Source organism: Tauraco erythrolophus, chromosome 10 (assembly GCF_009769465.1).
Source record: "Tauraco erythrolophus isolate bTauEry1 chromosome 10, bTauEry1.pri, whole genome shotgun sequence".
Classification (NCBI taxonomy): Eukaryota; Metazoa; Chordata; class Aves; order Musophagiformes; family Musophagidae; genus Tauraco; species Tauraco erythrolophus.
Window position 1 is genome coordinate 23,950,760 of NC_141474.1, and position 25,288 is coordinate 23,976,047.

The 25,288-nt window shown below is 43.2% G+C and overlaps 1 protein-coding gene across 1 annotated transcript in view; it reads left to right on the plus strand.

Annotated features, from left to right (window-relative positions):
* ST3GAL3 (ST3 beta-galactoside alpha-2,3-sialyltransferase 3) overlaps positions 1-25,288 on the plus strand; it is a 184,252-nt gene that overhangs the window by 137,053 nt on the left and 21,911 nt on the right. Inside the window, 2 exon segments of the mRNA XM_086617229.1 lie at positions 2,387-2,573; positions 22,627-22,773. Of these exon segments, the coding sequence (XP_086473355.1) occupies positions 2,387-2,573; positions 22,627-22,773 (334 nt within the window).

Below are 25,288 nucleotides of genomic sequence, written 5' to 3' on the forward strand. Positions count from 1 at the left end.
ACTGGATATTATCAAATTTCAGTGCAGATGTTGTTCCCAGCTGTCACACTGTTTACCTGGCAGGAGCTTCTTGCAGCAGTCAGTCATCAGTGCTCTGAAATGCCTCCTTAGATTGACTGCAGACAGGGGAAAAACAAGTTATGTGTCAGAAATTCCTGGTTAGAATGAGATAGGGGTTCACCTGATAATGATACTTCAGTGATGTTTGAGAGGGTCTTCATGGTGCTTAGTTTAGGAGTCAGTGACTCTTAAACTCCCTGTGTCGGCAGAAGATAAGAGATGGAAAAACACTCTGAAACTTCTTATGGAGAAAACTGCCTGTCCATGGGCAGCACGAGGACACCTGGCATCCTAACTGAGGTTTTCTAAGATTTAGCTGTGTTTATAACCACCAGCATGTCCTGCCTGAGAAAGGATTCAAGCTGTGTAGTACGCATCTTTGTGAACACGGGTTGTGGCTGCCAGAACTTTTCCCGCTCCATTGCCTGCGCTGCCCCTGGGGCACTGACCGTGGGGCTGACAGTGCTGGCTCGTTAGCAGGACTCCTTCGCTATGACTCTGTCAGCAACTCATGTTCTGGCCCTTTGCTGGAGACCTGAGTTCGTTTTACTTGGGGAAATGGTTTGTTTTGTTTCCTGTCTAGATGCAAAGTAGGGGTCCCAAGTTTTGGGAGCTTTAACAAGGTAAGCAGCAGAACAACGAACCCAGCAGCTGGGGTGGGGAAAACCCTGCCAAAGAGCTACACATTGACATTTGGAACGACTGCGGACGCTAACCTTCCCCTCAGCTTCAAGTAGACGGATGAAAATATGTATAACGAGCTTTCTTTACCTAGTACTTCATTGTATTTATCTCTGTTACTTTTAGGACCACGTGCTTTACATTACATAAGCTCATCTACCCCAAAGAGACACAATGCCTCGAAGTTTAAATAACGTCCATAGCAAAAGCGAGTGATGTGTGAACGCGCCGTCAGCAACAGAGGAAAAAGCAAGGGATAAGGCTGGTTAGGAGCACTGTTTTTGCAAGCAGTCAGGTCTTGATACCTCAAAGTCAGGGTACAAAGTGAGGGTTTCTAAACTATAAAACTTCATCTTCTGTATAAATTGTGATGGTGCTGATTCTTGTTTTCCCTTTAATATTTTATTCCTAATGATAAAGTAAGTATTTTTACTAAAAATGCATAGGAATTTATTATCTTTAGTTTTGAATAGAATTTCAGATTGTATACAGGGTTTTTCCTCTACTAAAAGGTTTCCCACCTAAAATGCTTATCTAGGCTGAAAAAGACAAATCCAGATCCTCATTAACATTCCTACATGGCAAAATTTGCAGTCCATAAGCACTTTCCAGTATATTGAACTACCCCAAGTCAAGAAGACTGCAATAATTCAAGCAGGCAATGCTGTTCCATCAGGGGCTGCTGTTCGATGTCAGCAGGATTTGTATTCCAAGTTACTTGAAATTTCCTCAGCTTTGGGTTTCTAGTTTTAAATAGAAGTTCTGAATAACTTTAATGTCATGAAAGTCATCATTGCTGTTGACAACAGAGCAGTTTGTTTTTTGAAGGGAAAAGACCTTGTCCCTGAGAGGTGTTTTAACAAAAGCACAGCTAAACTCATAGCATTCCCTTAGAAATCAGTGTGCCCAAGAGCAAAGCTGTGTGTCTGCTTGGGTGTTTTCAGAATGGGATGTGCTTCCACAGCAGAAAACTCCTCTGAATCAGTAAGACTGCAGTGGTGCTGAGCCTTACCCTGCTGTGCAACCCAACCCCTTCCTTTGCGTTGGCATTGCAGGGCAGCTCGCCTTCTGGATTGGCCAGTTTGGGGAATTAAACTAGGTGGAGATGGTTCCTTTGGGGTTTTTTGAAAATTATTAGCAGACTTAGTTCCCTAAACAGTCTCACTGCAGGTAAGACGAGCAGTGTGAGCTCCAGACTGGGGTAGGAGCATCAGACCAGTTTCAGTCCACTTAAACTACTGTCCTCTATTTCAGCCCAGCCTTGCAGAATCCAAGTAAGATATCTCGGGACTGACGGGATGTTAAAATATTAATGCTTAGTTTGTACCTCTAAATTTGTAAGGACAGTATTTTTCAGTTTCCTTTTCCAAAGCTTCCAACCCAATTTAAATCAGAAGAGTGGATATGCAGAAATGGTTTGCGTTATATTCAATGAAATCATTTAAATAGCTTCTAATTAAACTGTTGTCACTTGATATAAAGCTTCATAAATGTTTGTGATGAAGAACTGCAAGACTTAACATTTGCTGCTGTAGCAGCTGCCTACCAGGAGCTCTTGCCCGACAGTGATTGCTGTATCATCAACATGTATCATCATGAGTGTAAGTGGAACTCCATGACAGGGTCTTCTCTGGTTGCCTTGCAGGCTGAACTCGGCTCCAGTGAAGGGCTTTGAAAAAGATGTGGGTGGCAAGACAACTCTCCGGATCACATATCCTGAAGGTGCAATCCAGAAAATGGAGCAGTATGAGAAGGATTCCCTGTTTGTTCTGGCGGGATTCAAATGGCAGGATTTCAAGTGGCTGAAATACATTGTTTACAAGGAGAAAGTGGTAAGAACACTGTGAGCTGACATTGTGAAGGTCACCTAATTAGAAACGGTGGGCAGATATGATGTCGTCATATTTGCCACGTTTTGGTCTGAGGAGAGTTCCTCTGTGTGTCCTGCATTTGAGAGGGCTTTTTTTACCTCCATGGACTTCAGCTTTAGTTAAATATGTTTTACAAAGACATCATTCTGTAACCTGACCTTGCGTCACAGATGAGGCTTTCTATTCAAGATCATGTTAGTGTGTACTATGAACAATGAATGTAATTTTTATTTATTTTAAAGTGTATATAAAAGGACCAGCTTTTGCATGGAATTTACAGACTCCTAAGATTTAAGAGCAGAGGAAGGAAAAGAGCAATGGCAAGGGGAAGAAATGAGAGTTTGGGGATAAGGATGTAATGGCACGGGAGGAGAGGAGGAGACAGCAGCAGCACAACTTGTAAAGGCTACAATCCACAGATCTAATTTGACCTCCTGAATAGCACAAGCCATTATATTTGTGTTCGGCTGAAGTATCACCCAGAAGAACAGTATCAAGTCTAATTTTAAAACTGAAATGGTGAATTCACTGCTTTCCCCATGTAAATATTTTGTCCCAATCAGTTGCGTTAGTGCCCTTCTGAAGTGCCATGGACCTGTTACTAGTCAGAGTTGTTCTTGGTAATTCACCCATCCTAAATGGAATCAGGTTGTAATCAATGACTTCTCATTCAGTGGATGGTTTGTCTTTATCTGTTGTCACGAAATCCAGAATAAATCCCTCCATTTGGACTTGTTTTACAAATTTTATGTATGTTTTCAAATGTTCTTTAATGATTTTTCAACAAATAACTAGAAAAATGGATTAATGTTCAGAGGATGGGATGTTATATCTTGTGCTTAGAGTCATAGAGAGGAGGTTGCCAGCTCACCATATGCAGAACGAAACAGTCTGGGAATATAATTGTATACGATTGTTACACAGATGGCCTTAAGGGCTCATACTTTGCTCTTGTCTCACACCAGGATCAACTTGCAATTATTTTCCTGGTATCAGATGGATGAAGTTACCTGTCAGCCTCTGCGAAAGCACAAGTGAGCTTTCTTAACATGGATAATTGAGTCAAAAGTAATTTTCTTCAGTTTGTGTCATGCTCTTGTTCTTCATTCTGGGCAAGGGAAAGCCCTGTCAGTGTCAGTGCCCTGCAACCTGAACGCAGTTGTTAGGGACTCCTAGAGTTTAACTTAAAGTTTGAAGAATGGATGGATTTGCTTCAAAACAAATTGAATTTCCACCTGATAATTGCAGTCATGCGGTCATCGCTAGATTCTAATGTGGTATCCCCTGCTCCTGGAAAGATGCAGTGAATAGTTTGTTAAAACTTGCAAGAAGACTGGGGAGAGCGATTGCAGTAATCTTAACAGTGCTTCAGTGCCCAGCTTGGCAGGGAGCAGCAAGAACTTGAGCTTCTTGTGTTGCATGTTACTTGAATGCTCTTGTGGTTGGCTCCTTATTCTTCATTTCTTTGGAATAAACACTCCGTTTTTGTCAGTTCTTGTAGATGATGTTTTCCAGATCTCTTAATTCCTGTTGCTCTTTTGAATGCCTGCTGTTGATTCATCTTTTTCATAAAGAGCAGTACCCAAAAATGCACGGAGTACAGCAAATAGTAACAAACAGCTACTTCACTAGCCTCACAGTTCTCATTCTTTGTACATCCGCTGTTTTGACTGCCTTTTCCACAATGTCATGGGACTGAAGGTGAGCATCCAGTTCCTCGAGACTCCAGGTCTCAGGAAGAACTGAAGAACCTCGCCAGCTCCACACCTTGTGCTTCTGCCGTTGGCTCTTCCTGCCAAAGAGCAGCACCATGTGCTTATCCCTGCCAGTTCTTTCTTCCTGAGCACTTCTCCAGTTTGCCAAATTCCTTTGGCAGAGCTTTGCAGCATACCTGCCATTCTTTCCGTATTCATGTCCTCTGCAGTTTAATAAATGTACTTCTTACTCCATCATCCAGGTTGATAATGAAAACACTAAACAAAGTTGGTTCCTAGGCAGACCCCAAAGTAATAATATCCTTCCATTTCTATAGTGAGCCCACAGAGAACTATCCTCCTGGAGAGTTTTCTGGCCACTTCTAAATTTGTATCACAGTAGTATCATTAATAACGTTTCTTGGCTTGTTTGTGAAAGTGATATGTCAGAAGCCGTACTGAATTCCAGTTCATATCTTGCTTCTCCCCCGTTATACTTTTTTCCTACATAAAGAAATACTGTTTTTTTAATAATGATTTGCTCTTGGCAAATTCACCTGGGTTGCTACTCATCTTTGTTATTTTTGCGAGTGCCTACAAATAATTAATCTTGCTGTTCTGAGAACTGAAATCATAAGTCAGCTCTCTTCCCTTTTTTGCTTTCTTAATGCTAGGCACTACTTTTGTCCATTTTTCAGTCCTTTGACACCCTACCTGTTCTACAAATGTTCCCAAAGGGAATCATTGCTGCTTTTGAGGCTGCTGAGCCAATTCATTGAATATTTTAGGATGCGGTCCAGGTGACTGGAAAACATCTGTCTTATCCTCTCTAGTCTGTTCTCTCTCTATTTGAGGCCGAGATCTTGCTGTCACTGGCTTTAGCTGCAAGCAGATGGCTAGCACAGCTGCTGCTTCTAGCAGAGATTGATGCAAAAAGTGCTTTCTCTTAGCGAAAAGTAGTGACCCAATGGAGAACTGACAGTGCTATGGGATAAGGCGTAGGTGTCTTGTTTGTTCTGGTAGTGAGTGTTAGTATTTTTATCAGTGTGTGGTACATTCAAAATTACAAATGCCTGCCCAGTGCTCTCTGTGGAGAGTTTCTGTTTCTCTCTCAGCTGATTTTCCAGAAAAATGAGAGTTTCTTCTTTTTTGGATTCATCTAGAGGCACTTGTTTGACCTAGGAGCTCTGTATGCCAGTGTTTCCGATTCCTTGTCTGAGATTAAGCCTGTCCTGCTGCAAGACTTCATCCCTGCTGCAAACCAGCGATTACAGTCAGGAGTCTGACCTCAGGATGGAGATAAGGGAAACACAAGCCTCCTGCTAAAGAACAAGACTGCTGTGGAAGTAGACACCTTCCTCAAAAAAATGAGCCAAACTCTGCCCTCTGATGTTTCCTTTGCTCCTGAATGTTGATGGCAACTGCATGTGTCCATGGTAGTTTCACAGGTGGGCTATGAGACTTTCTGAATTCCTTCAGACACTAGACCTGAAGCTGCTTGGACCTACTTTACCAGAGATTCTGGGCCAGGTACTAGGAACCTTACTTAGTCCTCTTGAGTAAGTGAAATCCAAGGGAGTTTATCTGAGAGAGTAAATGAAAGGCGAGTGGCTATTTATTGCTGGGGTCAGTGGTCAGATAAGCTTATTTTCCCTGCAGCTGAGAGGGATTTGCTCTGTGTTATGTTAGTCTTTTGGCAGCACTTGCATACTGAGGAAGGGATAGGTAATTTGTAGAGAAGAGGGTTTTCAGGAGATATTAAAAGGAAAGAGAATCATTGTGATGCAGAAGCAGCAGCAGAATGGTGAGGTGGAGGATTTGATGTGTTACAATCTGGTGCAACAGCCTTCCGGAGATCTGCATGATGCCTCCGTGCTCTGAGAAACACTATATGCAGAAAGAGAAGCACTGGAATATGGACCAAAGAAAAAGTAAAAGCTCAGTTCATTTTACTTCACTTCACACTAAACCAGAAATATCTAGAAGCAAATAAAAACTTGAGAGAGAAGATTAATCTATAAAAAGGATAGGTTTGGCTAAATAATCATACTGGATTAGCAGCAAAACAAAGGTAGTCTCCATCATGAAGTTCTAGGCGAGCTGTGAGTCTGTTAGCAAGTTAGGGCAGTACTGTATCACTGGAGAGCATAGACCTGCCTCTGAGAAGGGGAAAGGTGGGTGAATCTGGGCAACTAAACCCCTGGTAATCTGATTTCAGTCATTTAACATGAGAAAAAATTGAAGGAGAAAATAATCGCACTTCTTGCAAGTAAATGGGGAAAAAGGAATGTGGAATGGAGAAAGGTGACATGTTCAGCAGAGAGGAGGATTGCATCATGCTGACCTACTATGTCGATGTCCAAGTGGAAAGGAAGTGGGTTGGAGTCCCACAGCCTGCTGTTGCAGGAACCCATGATTATTGCAGAAGAGTCACAGATGTGAGTTGTTCGTGCGTCTGTGGTGACTCGTCTGGCAGTGCTGACCTGTAGTCATTGCTGCAAATGCTTGCTGATACTTCCAGGCACCCCTCCTCTGGTGAAACGGCTGCTGCTAGTACTTCCCCAGAGGTGGGTTACTCATGGACAGTCACTCAGAATAGTTACACTCTCTCCTGGACTGTTTTTTTTCCCAAGAGACAATACGCACACATGTTGTGATCCACTCTGACTGCTTCCCACTACTGTACTGTCCTGCATCACCTTGGTTCTCTCTGTGACAGAGCTCTTCCTGAGTACCCAAAGTACCGGAAGAATTACAGGGAGAGGGAGGTTTGGCCATATACTGACTGCTCTTCTCTATTAGAATAATAGTCAAAAGCTGAAAGTTTCTTCATTGTGTTGAGGGTAGATGCTTCCTGAAACAAACAGAGGAATTTACAAGTGCTGATTGTGCAAACCAGCCATCACAGCCTGGCGCTGAGGCTGATTCCAGGGTGGTTTTTGCCCGTCGTTAGTGAATCAGAGGGAGCTCTCTTGCTTGCTCGGGCTCACTTCCCTGAACATCTGCCACATGATGGTAAAGCAGCCAAGTGAGGGCAAAGGTTTCACTAGAAATTGGCAGCTCACAAGCTTCCTTCTCATGTAGTAATGAGCCTGTGGATGCCTCCAGCAGGAATCTCTGCAGCCTTTGCCAGGAGGAGTCACTTGTGCAGTAAGTGCCTGCGGCACCTCGAGGCTCTCTTTGATAGTGAAAGTCACAGGAGCGAGTAAGCACCTGCCTGCGAGCGAGGCCAAGTTTGGCTGTCTGTCCCTTGCAGGGGCATGCCTCTGACGCCTTGCACACGGCAGTGATGCCATCTGAAAAGCAGCTGTCCTCCAGCAGATGTTGAGACTCCAGCAGTGGACATGACATAAGCCCCCCTCCTTTGTCACAGCATGTGGCTGCTGCTTGTGGAAGTCTTCTGGATGTGGCAGCAGCAGTGGAGATCTTTTTGACCTTTTGTTTGGGAACTACATTTCTGCTTCAAGTCAACAGGTTACTTTTAGTCCTACTAAAATGTATGTTAGGATACCTTCCTGCCTTGATCAGCCCATGTTACTGTGCTGGAGCCAAGGCCAGACTGCTGCCAGAGCCCTCGCTGTCTGCTGAGCTTTCGTTTAGAGCTTCTCTTCTTCCACTAGTTAATGGCCTTGTCATGCTACGTGTTCGCTAGGGCAGACTCTGAACATCACAGCTTTGTAGTGTGCTGCAAATTCCTCGGATTCTGAAGTAGCTTTTCCAGTGGGCTGGTTTGCATCCCTGAAAAACACCTGAAGAGCCACGATGCTCCTCCTGTCAGCTTGAGGAAAATAGTGAGACTGTGAATCTGTTCTTGCTGTCCAACCCCAGGTAAAGCTTCATCCACATGTGTGTATTTCCAGCTTGTTTGGAGCTTGAGGGAGGCCAGCACTTGAGCAGGCAGTTTCTCTGGGTCTGGTCTAGAGAGGGAGAACGTGCTTTTTCCAATGCTGACGCTTACCTTTGGTGACAAATGGAGTGGCCGCTGCCACTGGCAGTTTCACTCCAGAGTCTGCTTCTGGATTGCAAATATTTTCTTTCTCTTTCCTTCTCCCAGGATAATATTTTCAAATATTTTGTATACATTTGATCTTTTCAGTTTTTACAGGACTGTGAGAAAGACTCTTCATGTGGTTTTGGTGGAGCTGTAAATCCGCCACCAGTTGTATTAACACATTATGAATGCAAAGCTTGGTTTCAGATTTGTGATGCCTGATCCTGTGCTGAGACAGAGCTCTGGCCCACCTGCTTAAAGGTAGGCCTGGGTAGGCGTTGTCTTGTGTCCTGCTCTCCTTGGACTCAGGTGGAAGGGGACAGAAGCCGGACTTGCTGCTCCATCATAAATGAGAAGCAGCTTTTGAATTGAGAAGTCAGCTTAAGGGTTGTTCTATTTCTTTCACAAATTTGAGTTTTCACCTAAAAAGCCATTTATAACTAATCCCTTTAGAAGTATAATATAGGAAGGTATGGCTGGTGAATAAGGCAGCCAACGTGCACGAAGGACATGATGAGGCTTGCACTGGGGAAGAGGCAAGAAGGCCTTTTCAGTGGTGATTGTCCTGTGGTCCTAGCACACGGTGCAAAAGGCTATTTCCACTCACAGAGTGTGGGGGAATTTTAGGAACAATTGGTAGCAGAGAATACCTTATCACATCATCAGGATGGTTCAGTGCCTCAGTCAAGGCAACTGAAGCGTTACTACATGTTGAAGCAGAGAAAATGCCTTGTAATAAAGTGAAAACGTGAGGTAGACTCTTCTGGCTCCTACTAAGTCTCTGACTGAGAAGAGGTGGGACAGTCTGCATGATGTATTCTGTGGAGAATATTCCTTATTCCTTTGACAGAGAGTAACTGGGAGTTAGTTCGTCTTTCTGGGATGAAAAGTTGACTTTTGGGGGGAGGTTGACTTTTTTTATAGGTTCTGATATCTCTCTGACTGTGCAGAAGGCTTGTCCGTACTGCCTGAGGGGTTGTGCTCCTGTGGTCAGGACCTACTCCTCCAATGCAGTGCATTGGTGGGAATGGCCCAAGGGAACCAGGGAAGACTTGCATATGAAAAAATAAATCCTTCTCTGCGACTGGCCTAGGAGACCAGAGACATTTCCATAAGATGTAAAGAGAAGTGGTGCCCTATGAGAGGAGGCGAGCCAGTTTTTTTCCAGTCATGTTTAGAAGAGAAGTTGGAAAATATATAGATATGCTATATAAAACCTTGTCCCTGCTGACCAGAGGAGGGAGGAGACCTTAGTTTTGTATTGTATAGCTTTTAACAAGCTTTCAGGTAGCACTGTGGTGAGGACCATACGGGAACCTCAGTAGACAAATGACCCAGTTTGCAACATTGGCCTTGGGGGACACTTCCTGGCTGGATTCCCAAAGGAAGGTTGTTGATATGGAAAGTACAGGCTGGAGCTTGCCCTTCATACATACCTGCATGCAACAGCGTAATAAGATTAGGCAGGTCACTACATAGCTGAGAGCTGTTCCCACCCAGGCATACTTAGTGTGTCTGTAAGTACATTGTCAAGCATCAGCTGGTGAGAGGGGCTGCTCTGATGCTGTTGCGGTGTTCCTTCATAGCATTTAGTATTATCCAATGGATGCACGCTGGACAATGAGACTTGTCCACCTAGATTGGATATTCATCAGTATCCACAAGTCTGTAGCCACGTTCACCTAAGCTTCTAGGGCAGATGAAGAATATAAAAAATTGCCATAAGTACACTATTTTCTGCATGAACAATTCCAGGTATGAAAAGTTCGTGAAGTATCTATATTTGTAGGAATAAGGTCATTGATTATCCCAATTTTAGATAGTTTCCCCTCAAAATTCAAATAAAAATTGTTGGTGTGCCTGCCCTTCCAGTCATTCCCACATCATGTATGGTTTTTGTCATGTTTTTTGTCCCTTGCTTTGCTTGCTATTACCTAACTCCAGTCTTTGCGCTATACTTCCTGTTAAAAGATGAGAAGCGTTGACTCATGCTAGGCTTCAGTAGTCCTTAAAGAACCTTTATCCCACATCTGCCAAGACAGCATCATCTTCTTTTCTGACTCTGTCATCCTCACTGTGGTGTGAAAATCAGAGAGCTCCACTCAGATTTTTATTCTTGGTTAGTTCCTTTTCCTTCACGTAATTCTTAAATGAAGAGACCCATGCAGAATTTGCCTCCTGAAGAGTCTGAGTCATTGCCCTAGTAGGACATCCTTTCTGGGATTTCCTTACCGTCCTGCTTTATCCTGAGACAATTTCTTCCGTGAAATTGTCATCTTCTAATCTCTACTGTTGTTTGTTGCCGTCCAACTGATAGTTGCTGTCCTTTCCTAGATATTTGATCACTCCTTCCTTCTTCATCCATGAATTAACCAAGGTCAAAAAAGATGGATAATTTAAAGAGTTGCAGTTTTTCCACATCTCCTCTTCTGAAAAGCCAACATGAGTGAGGGCCAACTGAAAAGCTAGTGCAGCTGTCTTGAAAAAGCACCGAAAGGGTGCTCGTGTTGCACTCGCCCTCTTTGGCAGGCTCTGGCAATATTCAGACATCAATATTATGCAAATCCTGGAAGGTGCATTTCAAGGTCATAGTGCACGTAAACTCAGGTTGTACTGGTTAGCTGCATTGATCAAAGATAGGCTTGGAATATCTGAGGCAATGTAAAGAAATGCATTCCAAATCTGATGCTGATCATAATGAAACACACAATTCCATAAACAGCAGAGCTAGCGAAATTGCCTGTGGATTTATGTCCTGCTCCCTCGTGCCTCCCTCTTGCACCACAATACTCTCAGGTTCTCCCCGCCCTCATAAATACCCAGTATGCTCCATCCTCCCTTTGATCCCTCACTACTGCCTGGTTGTTGCATGCTGGCCAAGACATGCACGTTCACTGGCCCACATGTACGTGATTGGGCCCCTGGCAGATCAAATGAACAGGTAAGTGCTGAGCTCAACTGGCGTCATCTCCACGTGCAGACTTGTGGGTGTCTTTTCCATCCAGATGTACATGGCTTTACCGCCAGCGCAGCCCATGCCTGCTGAGGGTATTGCATTGCCCACATGTGCGGCAGATGTTCCTCCATTCTGGAGCAGTGCTTTGTGAATCCAGCACATGGAAAAAGTCAGAGAACATCGACAACAGTGAAACTGAGACGTCGCCCAGAGGGTATCAGCTATTCATGCAAGTGTCAGTAGAATAAAGATGTTCTGTGTTAACACTTCAGTAAAGAACTACAAGAATCATTTGATGTCTGCAAAGCCTCCCTTAGTCTGAGAGATTTGAGTTCAATTTATTTAGCTTATGCATGAGATTTTGGGGAGATTTACTTGTAGTCTCTCTCTGTCTACCTAGAGGGAATGTTTTTTCTCAGAAGACTTTTAAATTTAGTAGGAAGAAGTATATCTGAAGCTAGGCAAATGACCAAAAAAGGCAGCACATTTATATCAGTATAATTATTTTTGCTACATCTGCCCTACAGGCTTGATGAATTTGGTCTTGAAGTCTTAAGACTGGATATGTTGGTAAACTTCCACTCAAGCAGCATGAGAGTAAAGGACTGGAAGAAGTAGGTGCTGATGAAGGGAGCACTGCTCCCTGCTGTGCAGGGCATCCAGGAGGATGTCAGCAGGATCTTTCTTGGCCTTTCAAGCAGTGCTGATAAGAAATAGCAGAATGTGGTGGCTAAGAGCTGAAGCTGGATAAAATCAGCCTGGACAGATGTAATTTCCTAGAAATCTGTGCTTGTAATACTCAAATGACATACTTGCGGCGGTGAGCACTGACTGCTGACACCTTTTTCTGAAATACAGACTTAATCCAGTATCTGGGAAAATTCTGTTTCCTGGGACTACCCAGCACAGGGCTGCTTTCTTGTGTTGCCTTCTCACCATCCTGTTCTGTGATTCTGGGAACGCCTGTCCTCACTCTCGATGACCCGTTTGTTGACTAGGAGGAGCAGGATAGCAAGCCAGTAATACCCTTGGCAGCTGTTCATGAAACTAAGTTATTTGCTTCATCCAGTCGTCTGCACAGGTCACAGCAAAATTTTCTCTTCCTGGGGCACAATTAGCCAGATCTGTGTCTGCATCCCGAGGGAGAAGGCTTTGTGGAGTTTCCGAGGTGAGCAACCTGCAGCATAAGAAAACTCTCTAGAAGAGCCCTTCAGAAGGCATTGTAACACCGCAGGATGCTGTGAGTTCCCTCGTGTGCAGTGTGAAGACTCACAGAGAAGGGGAAAAACACCGATTTGATTTTGCAAATAAAATCATATGCTTTCTATCAGTGGCTGAAAATAAATTCCCCTTTCACAGCTCCAGGAATTTTGCTATCTGCATTTTTTTCTTTAAACTGGAAAAAAAAAAAAAAAAAAGTCTGAACAGTAAATATTTATCCAAGATGTGTAGTTGTTAATATGATCCAGTCTTCAGTCATTTTGAATGGTGTCATGATGACAGATGTTAATTCAGAAAGGAATAGATTGGACGATTTATGCCTGAAACACATGTGTTCCTTGGCAGGCTCCATGGATTACTTGCATAGTTAGCGCTGTCTGAGCAATTTGTAACATTTTCTCTGCCTCAAAGCACCAAAGGCTCCAGGACAGGAGGTTGACCTATATCTCCAGTTTGCTATAATAAATGCTGAGGTAACTAAACTCCTCGTGTGCTTTTATCTTCCTAAATTTATCTCTTCCCCTGTGCTCCAGCTGTGTGTGGTGCTTCTGGTTCTTCCCAAGAAGGACAGCAGCTTCTTTCTGGAAGAGAGAAGGATGCTCCTGTGTGCACAGGGTACCGATCCCTGACCACTCCCTCTCTAGAATCAGCTTCTCTCCTACCTCAACGCCTGCAGTTATTTAATGTTAACACTTGTCCTGACAACAGAAGTGAAAATAAACCAAGTCATGTGAAGGTACTAAGCAAGAGAGGTTCTAGGAAGACCTCACACTTTTTGGTAGTATTTGTATTCTTACAGTTGCAAATTTATGGGATGTGTCTAAGGGTTTTTCTTCTCTTCTTACTTAAGATCAGAGATCAGGTTTGTAAAAGTGTTAGTATCTTTTTTTCTTTTTTTTTTTTTTTTTTTTTTGATCAGAGACATAACATTGAAGGAAAATGGCCAAGCTGTTGGGTGCACAGGACTTTTGCCAGGTCTGCTGGGAAGTTTTTCTCAGCTGGTCCATCAGTTGTGTTCTGGCTGTTTTCTGTGAAATGAACTTTGCCCACAGCTGATAAGTACAGAAAATACTGAGCGTGGCCTGGGAAATCAGCGCTTTGATTATTTGGAAAAAATTCTTAAATGTAAATATTCTGTTTGTTTTACAGTTTATTTAAATTTTCATCTTTCAAGAATATTAAATAATGTTACTTAAAAACTTATCTTTTGTAAAACACCTATTATTAATGCAAGTTTAGAAAACAAAGTAGGGCAGGAGCTTCCTGGAGTCTTCCCAGCCTCTTGTTATTTTGACCTTTGTGCTTTCTCCTCCTAAAGGATGCTGAATAATTTGTATATATTCTGTATGAACACTCAGTGAACATACAAATTATTTGGCTTCTCGTTTCAGCAAAGATGCCAAAATAGGAGAAGACGGATTTTCTGTGTACTCTTACTGTAAAAACAATGTAAAAATTTCCCTAGAGACTCACTTTAAGATAACTTCGGAAAGCAATGAGGGTTTCTAGGCCATAATTCTTCCTGTGGTGATCCTTTAGCTTTTTTTTTTGTTGTAATGTGCCAAGAGTTGTTTGTATTCAAACTCATGAACCAGTTCAGTTCCCTAAAAAAGACTTTGCTGATGAGTGTCCTCAGACACCCTGGGATGCCCTCATGCTTTGTATGCTTTGTCACCAAAACCTGCAAAGACAGCTTTTTGAGATTTGATTTTTTTTTTTTTTGTGCAGGTATACTGTTGTGAGTGGAGCAGGTAGCTGTGCTTACAGCTGGGATAACCTGATGTTTTCTGTTACAAGCAACAGGGAAAATGCTCAATCATTTTATTACACTGTCATCTTTGACCTGATGTTTTCCATGCCACGTGTTTGGCACAGCTAGAAAGTTCAGCTAAAATAACTTAGCTGTCTCTCAGGATGAGGCTACTGAAAATGCACAGTTTCATCCTTGTTTAAAAAAATAAAAATAAAAAAAAATAGTCTCCCACCCTGTTTTGCTGAGATTCTCCAATTCTTCAGGGCAGTGGCTGGAAATCGGTGAGGCCGTGTTACTGTGGCGGCCTGCTGTGGGTCCTGCTGTTTGGTGGGGTTCCAGGACTCGGCCTGACGTTCCACAGGGGCTGTTAGACGGGCACAGTCTGTCCTGCCTGGCCTCCCCTGCCCTGCCTGCACGCATCAGGTGCCCTTCCCGTATGGCTCCAGGGATGTAGGGATAAAATAGGATTTTCCCTTCAGCTGCTTCTCTGTGAAGAGACTACGAGCAGGGAATCTCTCCTGGACCCTCAGGAACCTCTTCTTCTCCTGCCAGCCACCTGGGCAACGTGAAGTAGTAGCCTGGTCTGGTGCATGGCAAGAGAGCAAAGCGGGAGTGTTGGAGGTTGGAGGGTGATGGTTACTGGGGACAGCAGGGCAGGGAAGGGTTTACAACCTGCAGGAGCTCCTCAAACGCTTGTTTGAGATTTGTTAGGTGTAAGGAGTTCAGGAGCCCTGTAAGAGTGCATTTTGTTCTCCTCTAACAGCAGATCTAGAATACAATAACTTACTGCAGCTTGTAGTTGCACTTAGAGGACTGCCCTGGGTTTAATTACTCCATTTGTTGGAGTCTTTCTTGAGCTGATCTTTTTTTTTTAAAAAAAACAAAAACGTATTGAATTACTCTTTAAAACTTTTTAAAGAGCTTTATGGTTATAAAAATCAAGCTGCCAGAAGTTAGGAAAAGCTAAAAAATAACATTGCATTTTCAACATTAATTCAGTGCTCCTGTGCAGATGTTATCCTTAATTACATAATTACATCCTGGCTCTTTTAGAACACAGCTGTCTGTCTAGTGGAGAGGGAAGACTGAGATTTAGACTAATTTCTGTAATGCGAGACATTCAGCCTTGGTATGAGTAGTTGCAGAAGCTCTAGAACATGTGGATATGAGAAGGAAAGGAGAGGAAGAAGAATGGTCTCTTGATTACAGACTCTGAGGATTCCTCTTGAGGAAGGGTTTAGCCTTTAACTGACTAATATGATGCTGGGCAAGTTAGAACAGAATTTCCCAAACACAGTTTTAAGTCTTGTGGGGTGGATATGCAGGAGAGCTGGGTGTTTGGCAGCAGCAAACTCAATGGAGTTGTATAATGAGCTTAACAAATGTTCTAAAAATTCAGCATAAGGCGTCTGAATTAGAGCATCAGGAGGCAATGGAAACTGTGGGCATTCATCCTTTCTCTGTTTTCTTCCCTGTAAAATTGTGTAATACATCCCAAATATTGCAGCGATGCTCTAAATACGGAAGTATTGTTTGTAAAACACTTAGATATTTGGCGATATAAGAAAAATCTTGTGGGAAAATTAGAAAGTTGCTGTTCACAACAGAAATCTTGAGCTGAATCTCTGAAGTTGCAGGGCTGTCCTACTTCAGCACTTACTAATATGTGGATTTGGCCTTTCAGCCATGGTATTCTTTTAATAGATGTTATGCGAGTATGACATTTCATAAACTATGTCATAAAAATAATAGTGAAATACAGGGCCTGTTCTTTGGGATTTTTCTGAAACTGCTACTTTAGATATTTTTTCACTAAAGGATTATTATTATTCACACACGAAAAACCACAACAGAAACATAGATTATCTAAATCTACTCCTTTTACTAAAAACTTCCATCTTTCCTAAGATATTTCAAAACAGGAATATTTCTTCAAATTTTGGCCCAAAATCCAGCTTACATTTTGAACAAAAGAGTCTGTAGTACAGACTATCCATCACCCTATTTGCACATAGTACGAACACCTCTTCTGACACACCGTATGTGAGCTATCATTTGTGCTTCGACTTGTGGAACACAGTATTCGTCAGAATAATCTTCAGTTTTTCTCTGCAGCTCATCCGACACATTCCAAGTTCCATTTTCACTGCAGTGAAAATTAATTTCCTTTTCAACAGTGTTTTGTTATCTTACAACTGTGAACCATATTTTGCTCTCAGTTACACAGATAAAACCGTAGAAATACATTTTAAAAAAGGAATTCCTTAGCATTTACAACATAGCACAAAAATAGATTTGCTCTCCTGACTCTTTACTCGTGCTGCCTAGTCCTGTGAATCAGAAGACAACAGTTGGTATTAGACCAGCAGCACAGGAGGCCCACGTCTGTCTGTATTTAGGTTAGCTGTAGCACTCAGTTGTATTGGTCAAATGAAGTTGGAAATTCAGTGGGCCTATGTGAATATGCTTTTCTGCTTATTCGTAATACATGCTTGCAGGTAAACAGGCAGAAACTTCCTACTAACAGCCATGGGAAAGAGCACATTGCTGTGGTTTAGCAAATGGAGCTGGTGTGCAATGCACCAGTGCCACCTTCACATCCCAGCTGGCTTTTGTCACCATTGAAGTCGCGGCTTTCTGACCTGGTGTCTGTGGACAGGGCAGCTTCCATTTTCGTGTGTAGCCAGGTGCCACATAGTTTGTATGTCTAGCACAAAGTTTAAAGTCTGCAACCAAAACCTGGAATTCAGTTTCCTTTCTCTTGTGGTTATCAAGCCTAAAGAAACTGCTCTCTAGCCAGTGTAGTGAATTATTATTAGCTCAACTCTACTGATGAAGAAGCATATTTAGATATTCGCCTTAAAAAAAAAAGCTCTAGTAGTACCATGTATTAAGAGGATTTTTTTGTCTCCATCATGCTTTGCTGCTCTTTGCCACTGAAAAGACTGCATAGAAAATGTGTTACACTGAGAAACATCAGTAAAAGCTAAATTTGCTGGTTTTACAACCTGTCAGGAGTTCTCTTGGGTGCTGTGAGGTTGTTGGAAGATGAGGAATACCAACAGAGGAATGGCCTGGGAAATTACAACCATTTGATTTTAGACTTGATCATTGGAAGAGTATTTGAAAGAAAAACAAAACAAACCAAACAACTAAACAAGAAAACCCACTCAACCATAAAGCAATCAAAAATTGTAAAAGATTAGAAGTGTCATATTGTTGTATACTGCAAAAGTTGGATCTCTTTTGGCAGTGGGACAAAGAGAAGATGAGTGTGTGTGTGAGTACAGTGTGCAATGTTCCTGCTTCAGGCAGAGTAAGAGCTTTTCAGTTGGGCAGGTAATCGAGTGGAAGAAAATACAGACTGTAGGAACTGAAGATAGAGACTTTCAGAACGAGTGCTGGCCATCGGAGCTGTGTACAGAGGGTGGTGAGGTTTGAGAAAGTTGGGTAAATACATTTGAAGTGTGGGCTAGTGGGTCTGGCAGTTGACCATCAACCCAGTCTGCAGGCTCTCAGCATCTCTGTTCTTGTTGCTAAAAATTCCTTGTTGCTTTGGTAATGAGTGCAAATGATGCAACTTCATTTATATTACCACTTGTAGAAGAGCATTTTCTAGGCCTCCATGTCTACTTGACCGCTGAGAAATGCAGCATTGGCTGATAAGATGGTTGTTTCTAGTGGAAACACACCTTCCACATCTAATCCAGTTATGCCTGAGCAGAAACCTTTCAAAAGCCTCTGTATGGATTGCAGCGATCCTGCTGTACTCTCGGTGTGACAGTGAGTGCTTGTGGATGACGGGTATAGAATAAACCACATTCCAGCCTAGGTGGGGGCAGACATCCCAGTGAACTATGTGCTTCCAGGCGTGATGAGGTCTTGTGACTGGTACATCATCCCCTGGCTTTTTCTTTCCCTTGTGCACTTATTCCTCTCCATTTCTGGTGTTACAAGAGTTTGAAAGAGCAGTAATCTCCATTTACCACAGGTTCTCTGTCCAGTCCTTCCATCTTTCTTCTTGTTCTGCAGCAGAGTATTGCATACCCAGACTTGATTCTGCTTTGTGTTGTGCATAGCTGACCTTTGCAGTCTCCCTGTCACCCTCCCATCAGGCTGAGAAGTATTCCAGAGCAACACTGCTTGTACTCTGAAATCCAATAGTATCACAGAGGTACAGAAGAGGCAGCATCCGTGTCATCAGGATGCAGTAGCTTTACTCCTCGTTTTGCTTATTATGTTAGAAATATTGTTTTTCTGGGAGGCTCAGCCTGCTTCTATCTGTTGGTATATCCTGTTGAGGTGTGCTTCTTGGCTGAGGCTCCGAGTTTGCTCGTTTTATTTTAGCGTATGTTGTGATTTGCCTTGGTGTATCTGAGAACAGGAGATGGAAAACTGAATGGAGACAAAAATAGCTTACAACAGGCTGTCTCTATTGCCCTTCAGTATTATACAAGTGGGCAGAATGATGAATTACAGCTGGATTGTCTTGTCCCTGTAGCTGTTAGGTGAGCCCAGCCATTTTTCATCCCTCATAACATGCCATCTCTGGTCTGTCATGTCTATACCCATTTATTCCTGGAGTGGTCTCTAGAGGGGATATCTCTGCCTCTCTCCCTGGTTGAGAGCTGTGCAAGAGACTGACTTGAAAGCCCTGGCCCATCTAAGTTCTTTCTACTTTTTAAATAGTCCACTCTAAAGCCTTTAGTGAAGTTCTTTACAATTATACAATTTTAAAAACACTCCAAGGTTGCTTAAAAATGCTGTGGCCCTCAGAGATTCGCTCTTCAGCTGTGTTTTCCTGTCTGCCTCTCTCTCTGTGTTGTGTATTTCTTTATGCTTATACTATAAGCTCTTTTTGGCTGCCCTTGGCACCATGAACGCTGATCAGTGACTGAAACTCCAGGTGCACAGTAACACCAACAAATAATAAAGGTGAGAACTTAACATGGGGAAACATAATTTCCAGGCTGGACTCTGTGGTTTCCACCTGGATGCCAGGAGGTGATGAGGTAGTGTAGGCACATTGCCTCGACAGTTTTCAGACTCCTTTTCTGACTTGTTATCACTGTGATAATCAAGAAGGGAGATACTGCATCCTCGGAGGCCCACTCTTGAGTGCTGCGGGCTTAGTCACTGCAGTGGAGAACAGGGGATGCCCCAACCTCAAACTGCTAGTCTGAGCTCCCAGATCTGGCCAGAAAAGCATGCCTTTCCTCCCGGTGCCTACTGCTCCTCGGGTGGCTGCCTGTCTCCTCTCAGCCTAAAAAGGGACAGAGTTCCCCGACGGGAAGTAATTGCTTTGGAAACCTTGCTGAACATCTGTGTCCAATCAGACCGAACATCCAGGCTAGGCGCAGCAGCGGCCGAGAGGGAGCGCGGAGCCTTGGAAGGGGCTGCGCTGCCGACGCCGCGGCTCCCCTGGGGCGCGCGTCACGGAGCAGCCTCCCGGGGCTCGCCGCGCCGGTGCTGCTGTGTTTTGTGGCTTGCCAGTGACAAGCTGCAGAGCAAAACCACAAGGCTTGAGATGCAGCACAGAACTACAGGGTTTGTAGAGCCAAACCGCAAGGCTGTGAATTTCAGCAACTGTAAGCCAGGAAAGCAGGTTTTAGTTCTTTAGCCCTATACGGGGCTTTGCCTACTGTATAGGTGGAAGTATGAGAGCTGTCTGCTGAGACTTCACCTTGTGAAGTTCAACAAGGCCAAGTTCAAGGTCCTGCACATGAGTCGGGGCAATTCCAAGCACAAGTACATACAGGCTGGACAGAGAATGGATTGAGAGCAGCTCTGAGGAGAAGGACTTGGTAGTGCTGGTGGATGAGAAGCTCAACATGAGCCGGCAATGTGCGCTGGCAGCCCAGAAAGCCAACCGTATCCTGGGCTGCATCCAAAGAATCGTGGCAAGCAGGCCAAGGGAGGGGATTCTGCCCCTCTACTCTGCTCTCTGCTGAAGGGACCAAAGTGGACACGTTGTATTCTCAGCTATGGATAGGATCCACTGGCATCGAACTAGCTGAGAGCAGCCCAGGTATGGTCCTGGCAGTTCACTGAGAAATGGGTAATTATCTTTCTGAACATCTCAAGCAACAGCAAAGAATAAAAGTCTCAAGTGTTTGCAATCTTTTTTTTTTTCTCTTTAATATTTTGTGTGGGATGCAAAAGCCATGTAAAAGCTACTTAAATCCCAGAACTTATGTAGAATCTCCTATGGAGTGTGAGTCCAAACAAAAGGCAGCTTTTGTCCACTTTAAATAGCTTGCAGACCTTTGGTTTGAATTGTTTGCAAAATTTAGGCAATGCCATATTTAGAGTTGCACGTGATATCATAATTCAACTTATAAATTTATTTTAGTTTCAGGGTCACACACTATTTTTCCAGGGTGTGCCTGCTTAAACCCATGATAAGATGGTTTCACTGAATGAGTAGCTGTTCAAGACTTTTGTTTATCATCTTCATTTCTGTGAGACCTGGAGTGTGCTTAATGCAACTTGAATCTGTGAATTTTTTTTTTTTTTTTTCCCCTCTCCTTCCCTGGAACTGAAAGAATTCTGCTTTACATATGTCTTTAGGAAATTCCAAAGGTAATAATTTCCAAAGAAATTATTTAGGTGAAACTCAGCTGACATACCAAGTCTCTCATATCCTTTGGTCAAATGGATGTCGGACTTTATTAACATTTGTAAAGTTGATATTTTTTTCTAATATTTTTTTTAAATGGTGGGATCACTCAGTGGCTGAAAATGTCGTATTATAATGAAAAAGCATTAGACCACTTTGACACCAGCCATTCTTGCTAATTCAAATATGGTGAAAGAATGAGTGTTAATTAATATTTTTTTTCTGTTGAGGATCTTGAGAGCACTTTACTATAGTGAAAATGCGAACTTAAACTCACAGGGTCCTTACCCTGGTCAGCAAAAGTGTATTATGTTTGGGCAGATTTGATGCGGGACACGGGATCAAAACAGGATAGCAATGGCATTTGACTGTCTTAGGCTGTTGGTTTGGATAATAACGTTCATCTTCATCAAGTTTGCTGTGTTAATGCCTTTCATAAGACAAGAGCCATCTACCAAAGTTTCATTCTTCAGGTTCTGAAATTCAGCCGCTAAAGATAACCATGGGATTGTTGCAGAAAGAAGCCTCTGTAAAGGTGTTTAGCACCATGTGATGTGAGAGTTCACAGGAGCTGTGTGCCCTACAAGTAGTGCATGAAATGCAGCAGGCATTGGCTGTGGCAGAGTCACAGTTGGTAATTACAGGAGTAATCACTACGGGGCAGGGGAACCTCCTCAGGATTTTGCAGGGGATCATCAACGTTTTCAGCTGTGCCTTGAAAGCAACTGTAAAGTCGCTGTTAAGCTGCAAACAACCCAAAACTGATGTAAATAATGGCTTCCAAAGCACGTGCTTTTTATATAGAGTGCAATATCTGCCTCTGTCACTTGTCATGGAGGTCACAAGGAAGATGGCTCAGCACTGTGAGAAGGAGGTATTCAATCAGATTACCCTGCCAAAGCTGTTGGTTAGCAGATTAAAATTCCTACCATCCTCCCTGTGCCTTGGTCTGAATTTTTAACCCAAACAGAAGTGAAATGTTAGAACATAGTTGTTCTGCAAGTCCTGCGAACACAGAGCCTCCGGTTATTTTGAGGGCAGTACACTCTGTACCCACTACACATCTGGACCAGTGGGAGCAAGGATACCTGTCTAGCGGGTTGCAATGTTCAAGGCCAGTGTTCTCTGATGTTTACAGGGTGAAGACTTTCATTAAAAAACAGTTTACTGGGGAAACATAAAGGACATACTTTGTACCATGAGCATGCATGACCCTTCACAGGATGACACCTTTATAAGCTCACAGCTTAAGTCACATAAAACCTAACAGAAGGGAATAAATCTAGGATAAAGTGGGAAGCATGTAGCTCACACTGAAAGTAGGGCTGTACAGTCATTTTCAGCTCTTTGAATGTTCTTAAAAGCATTTGCTATCTAAGGATACATCCCCTTGGAGGCAGGTGGGAGTGATCACAGCATGCGCTGGAATGCTTAAGCCATTAACCAAACTAGGTGAAAAGCCATTAGCCAAGCAAACTGAAGTGCCAATAAGAGTGAAGAGGAGGTACCAGGGAGGGGGTTATTTGTGCTGAAGCCCAGGCTTGTCTGTCTTCCTCGCGCTTGTCATCCAGACTAGCTCAAGTGCAATCTGCACATGCTGCTGTCACCTCTCCAGGATGCACCTTCCTGCTATGACCTTATACTAGTGCCTTGTAGCAGGGACAGCAGGAACTGCTGCTAGTAATGCATTTTAATTTTTTTTTTTTAAGAATAATAGCAATCTGCTATCTCTTGTATATAATTGTGTTTGTTGGGTGTGTTTTTTCCTTTTTGTTACCAGAGTGCCTCTGATGGCTTTTGGAAGTCAGTGGCAACCCGTGTCCCAAGAGAACCTCATGAGATACGTATCCTGAATCCCTACTTCATCCAGGAGGCAGCTTTCAGCTTCATCGGACTGCCTTTCAACAACGGCCTGATGGGCAGAGGGGTAGGTATAACGCAGAGCAAGCAAAACCAAGGGGATGAGACCAAGCAGCAGAGTAGGCTTACATGGTTCTTGCTCTTCCTTTGGATCTCCACTGTTGGACATTGCAGGGAAGGGATATTGACTCTGTTCTGGTGGCAGTGCCTAGTCTCCTTAAGGCCGAGGCAAGATCCTCCCTTTCTGGTACCAGACAATGGCTGTTGCAGAGCCCCTTTTCTGGAGGCAGCTCTGAGTCTTCCAGCACCAGCTGGGTGATTTCCTGTCACCTGCAGCCTGCCAGAAGGGCACTTGTTTGTGTGGGTGGAGGGAGCTCCTTCCCAAAAGGAAGAAGGAACCCTGCCCTGTGCACTCTCAGCACATCTGGAAATGGTCATGCTACTGTTTTACAATTTGCTGTCCTCATGGAGACTGCAGCCTAAAATCACTGATATCGCACTGCTCATCCTGTATCTCAGGCTTATAGTAAAAAGGGTAAAGATTTATTTTATGAGGCCTTTGATAAGAAATCCTGATCTTACAGTGGCTAGTTTTAGATGTAAAAGCTTACAAAAGAAGACAACGTAAACCACAGTTTTAGGTCATGGTTATTAATGACATACCTCCATGGTCATTCTAGCATCTGCTCCCTCAGTGCAGCTTTTTGGAGTGTTAGTGTGGAGTAGCAGGTGACTTGGGTTTTCTGGATTGTCTCACACTGCAACACTGTCCTCAGAACCTATTTATATTTGCTCTATCTAATCTATCAACCATTAGAGAAAGTATTACTCAGGTGGTTGAATTACTCATGTACACATGTGATATAGTTGTTGATAGAGACCACACATGACATTTTTGGGCACATTAGTGCAGCTGACAAACTCGGAGAGAAGCACTTTTGCTGGACAAGGTCTGCTTGCTCTGCCCCTGGCATTGTCCTTCCATTGTTATCCGTACAGATTTGCCATGTTGCAGCATGGATTTGGACTAGACAGAATAGTGCCTTGTTTTCCATGCTCTAATTATATCGTGAAGTCTCCAGAAATATTAGAGGTGTTTGTTTTGTGCAGGTGAGAAGGGTGGGTGCCAAGAGGTAAGAAATTCACTTCTTAAAATGTGGTGTGCAAGATGTGCACAGATTCAGCCACACAGAATGGTTCTGTTGTGAAACGCATTGCTGTGTGTGTACGTACAGAAACTGTCAAGTGGCTCTGGGAGCACTGGATTTTTGCTCCATGCACTGAACATATCTTAACTCAAATATTCCCATCAGCTGGGCATTAACTTACTTCACCTCTCTGCATTCTCCAGAACTTACCCTTAGAAGGATGTGGTCTTGACTTGTCTGCCAGAAAATCAGGACTGCTGCCCCAATGAAGGAAAGAAATTATCAGACTTTTGTCTTTATTTTCTCCACATTTGTTTTTATTTTTAAACACATTATTTTAATACATAAGATATTACTTAGGCTGAGAGGAGAAGAGAGAATCCGGAAATGAAAATTCTGTGAACTGAAGTTTATGAGGTTTTGATAGGTTGTTTAACACACATCAGATTTGGAAATGAAGGCATCTTGATTAAAACCTGATGTTTCACTTCATAAAAGTCCATTTGATTGTTTAAAAATAGTTTATGGAGCTTTAAGGCAAGCAGTCTTTGCCCATGACCCCTGCTAGATGGTGTAAATTGTAGTTCATTCCTTCAGATGGGGCAGCAGAATTTCTGCAGGTGCACCTGTGGGACTGGGACGTTAGTGTATCTTGTGCTGTCTATGCAAAGACACTCTAATATAGTGATTGTCAGACTTTAAAAACAGGGAGAGAGTATCCCTACCCTGTAGGTACAAATTTTACTGCAGACATCAACTGTGGACTGCTGTCATGGAGCTGCTGGGACTTCATGCTTTAGCGAATGCTTCTGCATCAGTGCAAATGCTTCAACAGAAGCTGCTGCTGCTGCCAGTGTAAAGAGGGAAGAAGAATCTGAGTACGATCCCCGTGATGCAAATTTGCTACAGGCCTTTTTTCACTGAGACTTTAAGTGGGAATAGCGGAAATTGGAGCCTGTGGACCAAGAATGCAACTCTCATTAAAGATTTGAGAGAGATCCAGCAAGATGAGTGAGGCAGCTAGAGGAAGGAGAATTGCTCCACAGGAGACAGCGTGACCCAGCAGCCGCAGAGCATAGCTGGTTGGGTTCAGGGTCATGCTTTAGAGACATGAGACAGTCTGGAAAAGTTTACTCAAGAAAGGAGCATATGAACATGGAAAAGGAAAACACTGAGGTCTAGTAAGCAAAAGCACAGTGAATGATAGGTGTCCTGAGTTTCTCAGGGAACCAGGATGGGGGCAGATTGCTGCCCCTGTGCTGTAGTGTGCTGTGGTATGTTGGGCAGGCTACACACAGGAGGATCAAGGCTGGGGATGCCTTAGTAATCAAGGCCAACACAAAATCCTCATAAAGAGCAGTAATATTCCACTCTTCTTTCGTTATGATGCCTAAATAAACTTCAGTGCTTCTCTTGCACACCACATATGGTAAC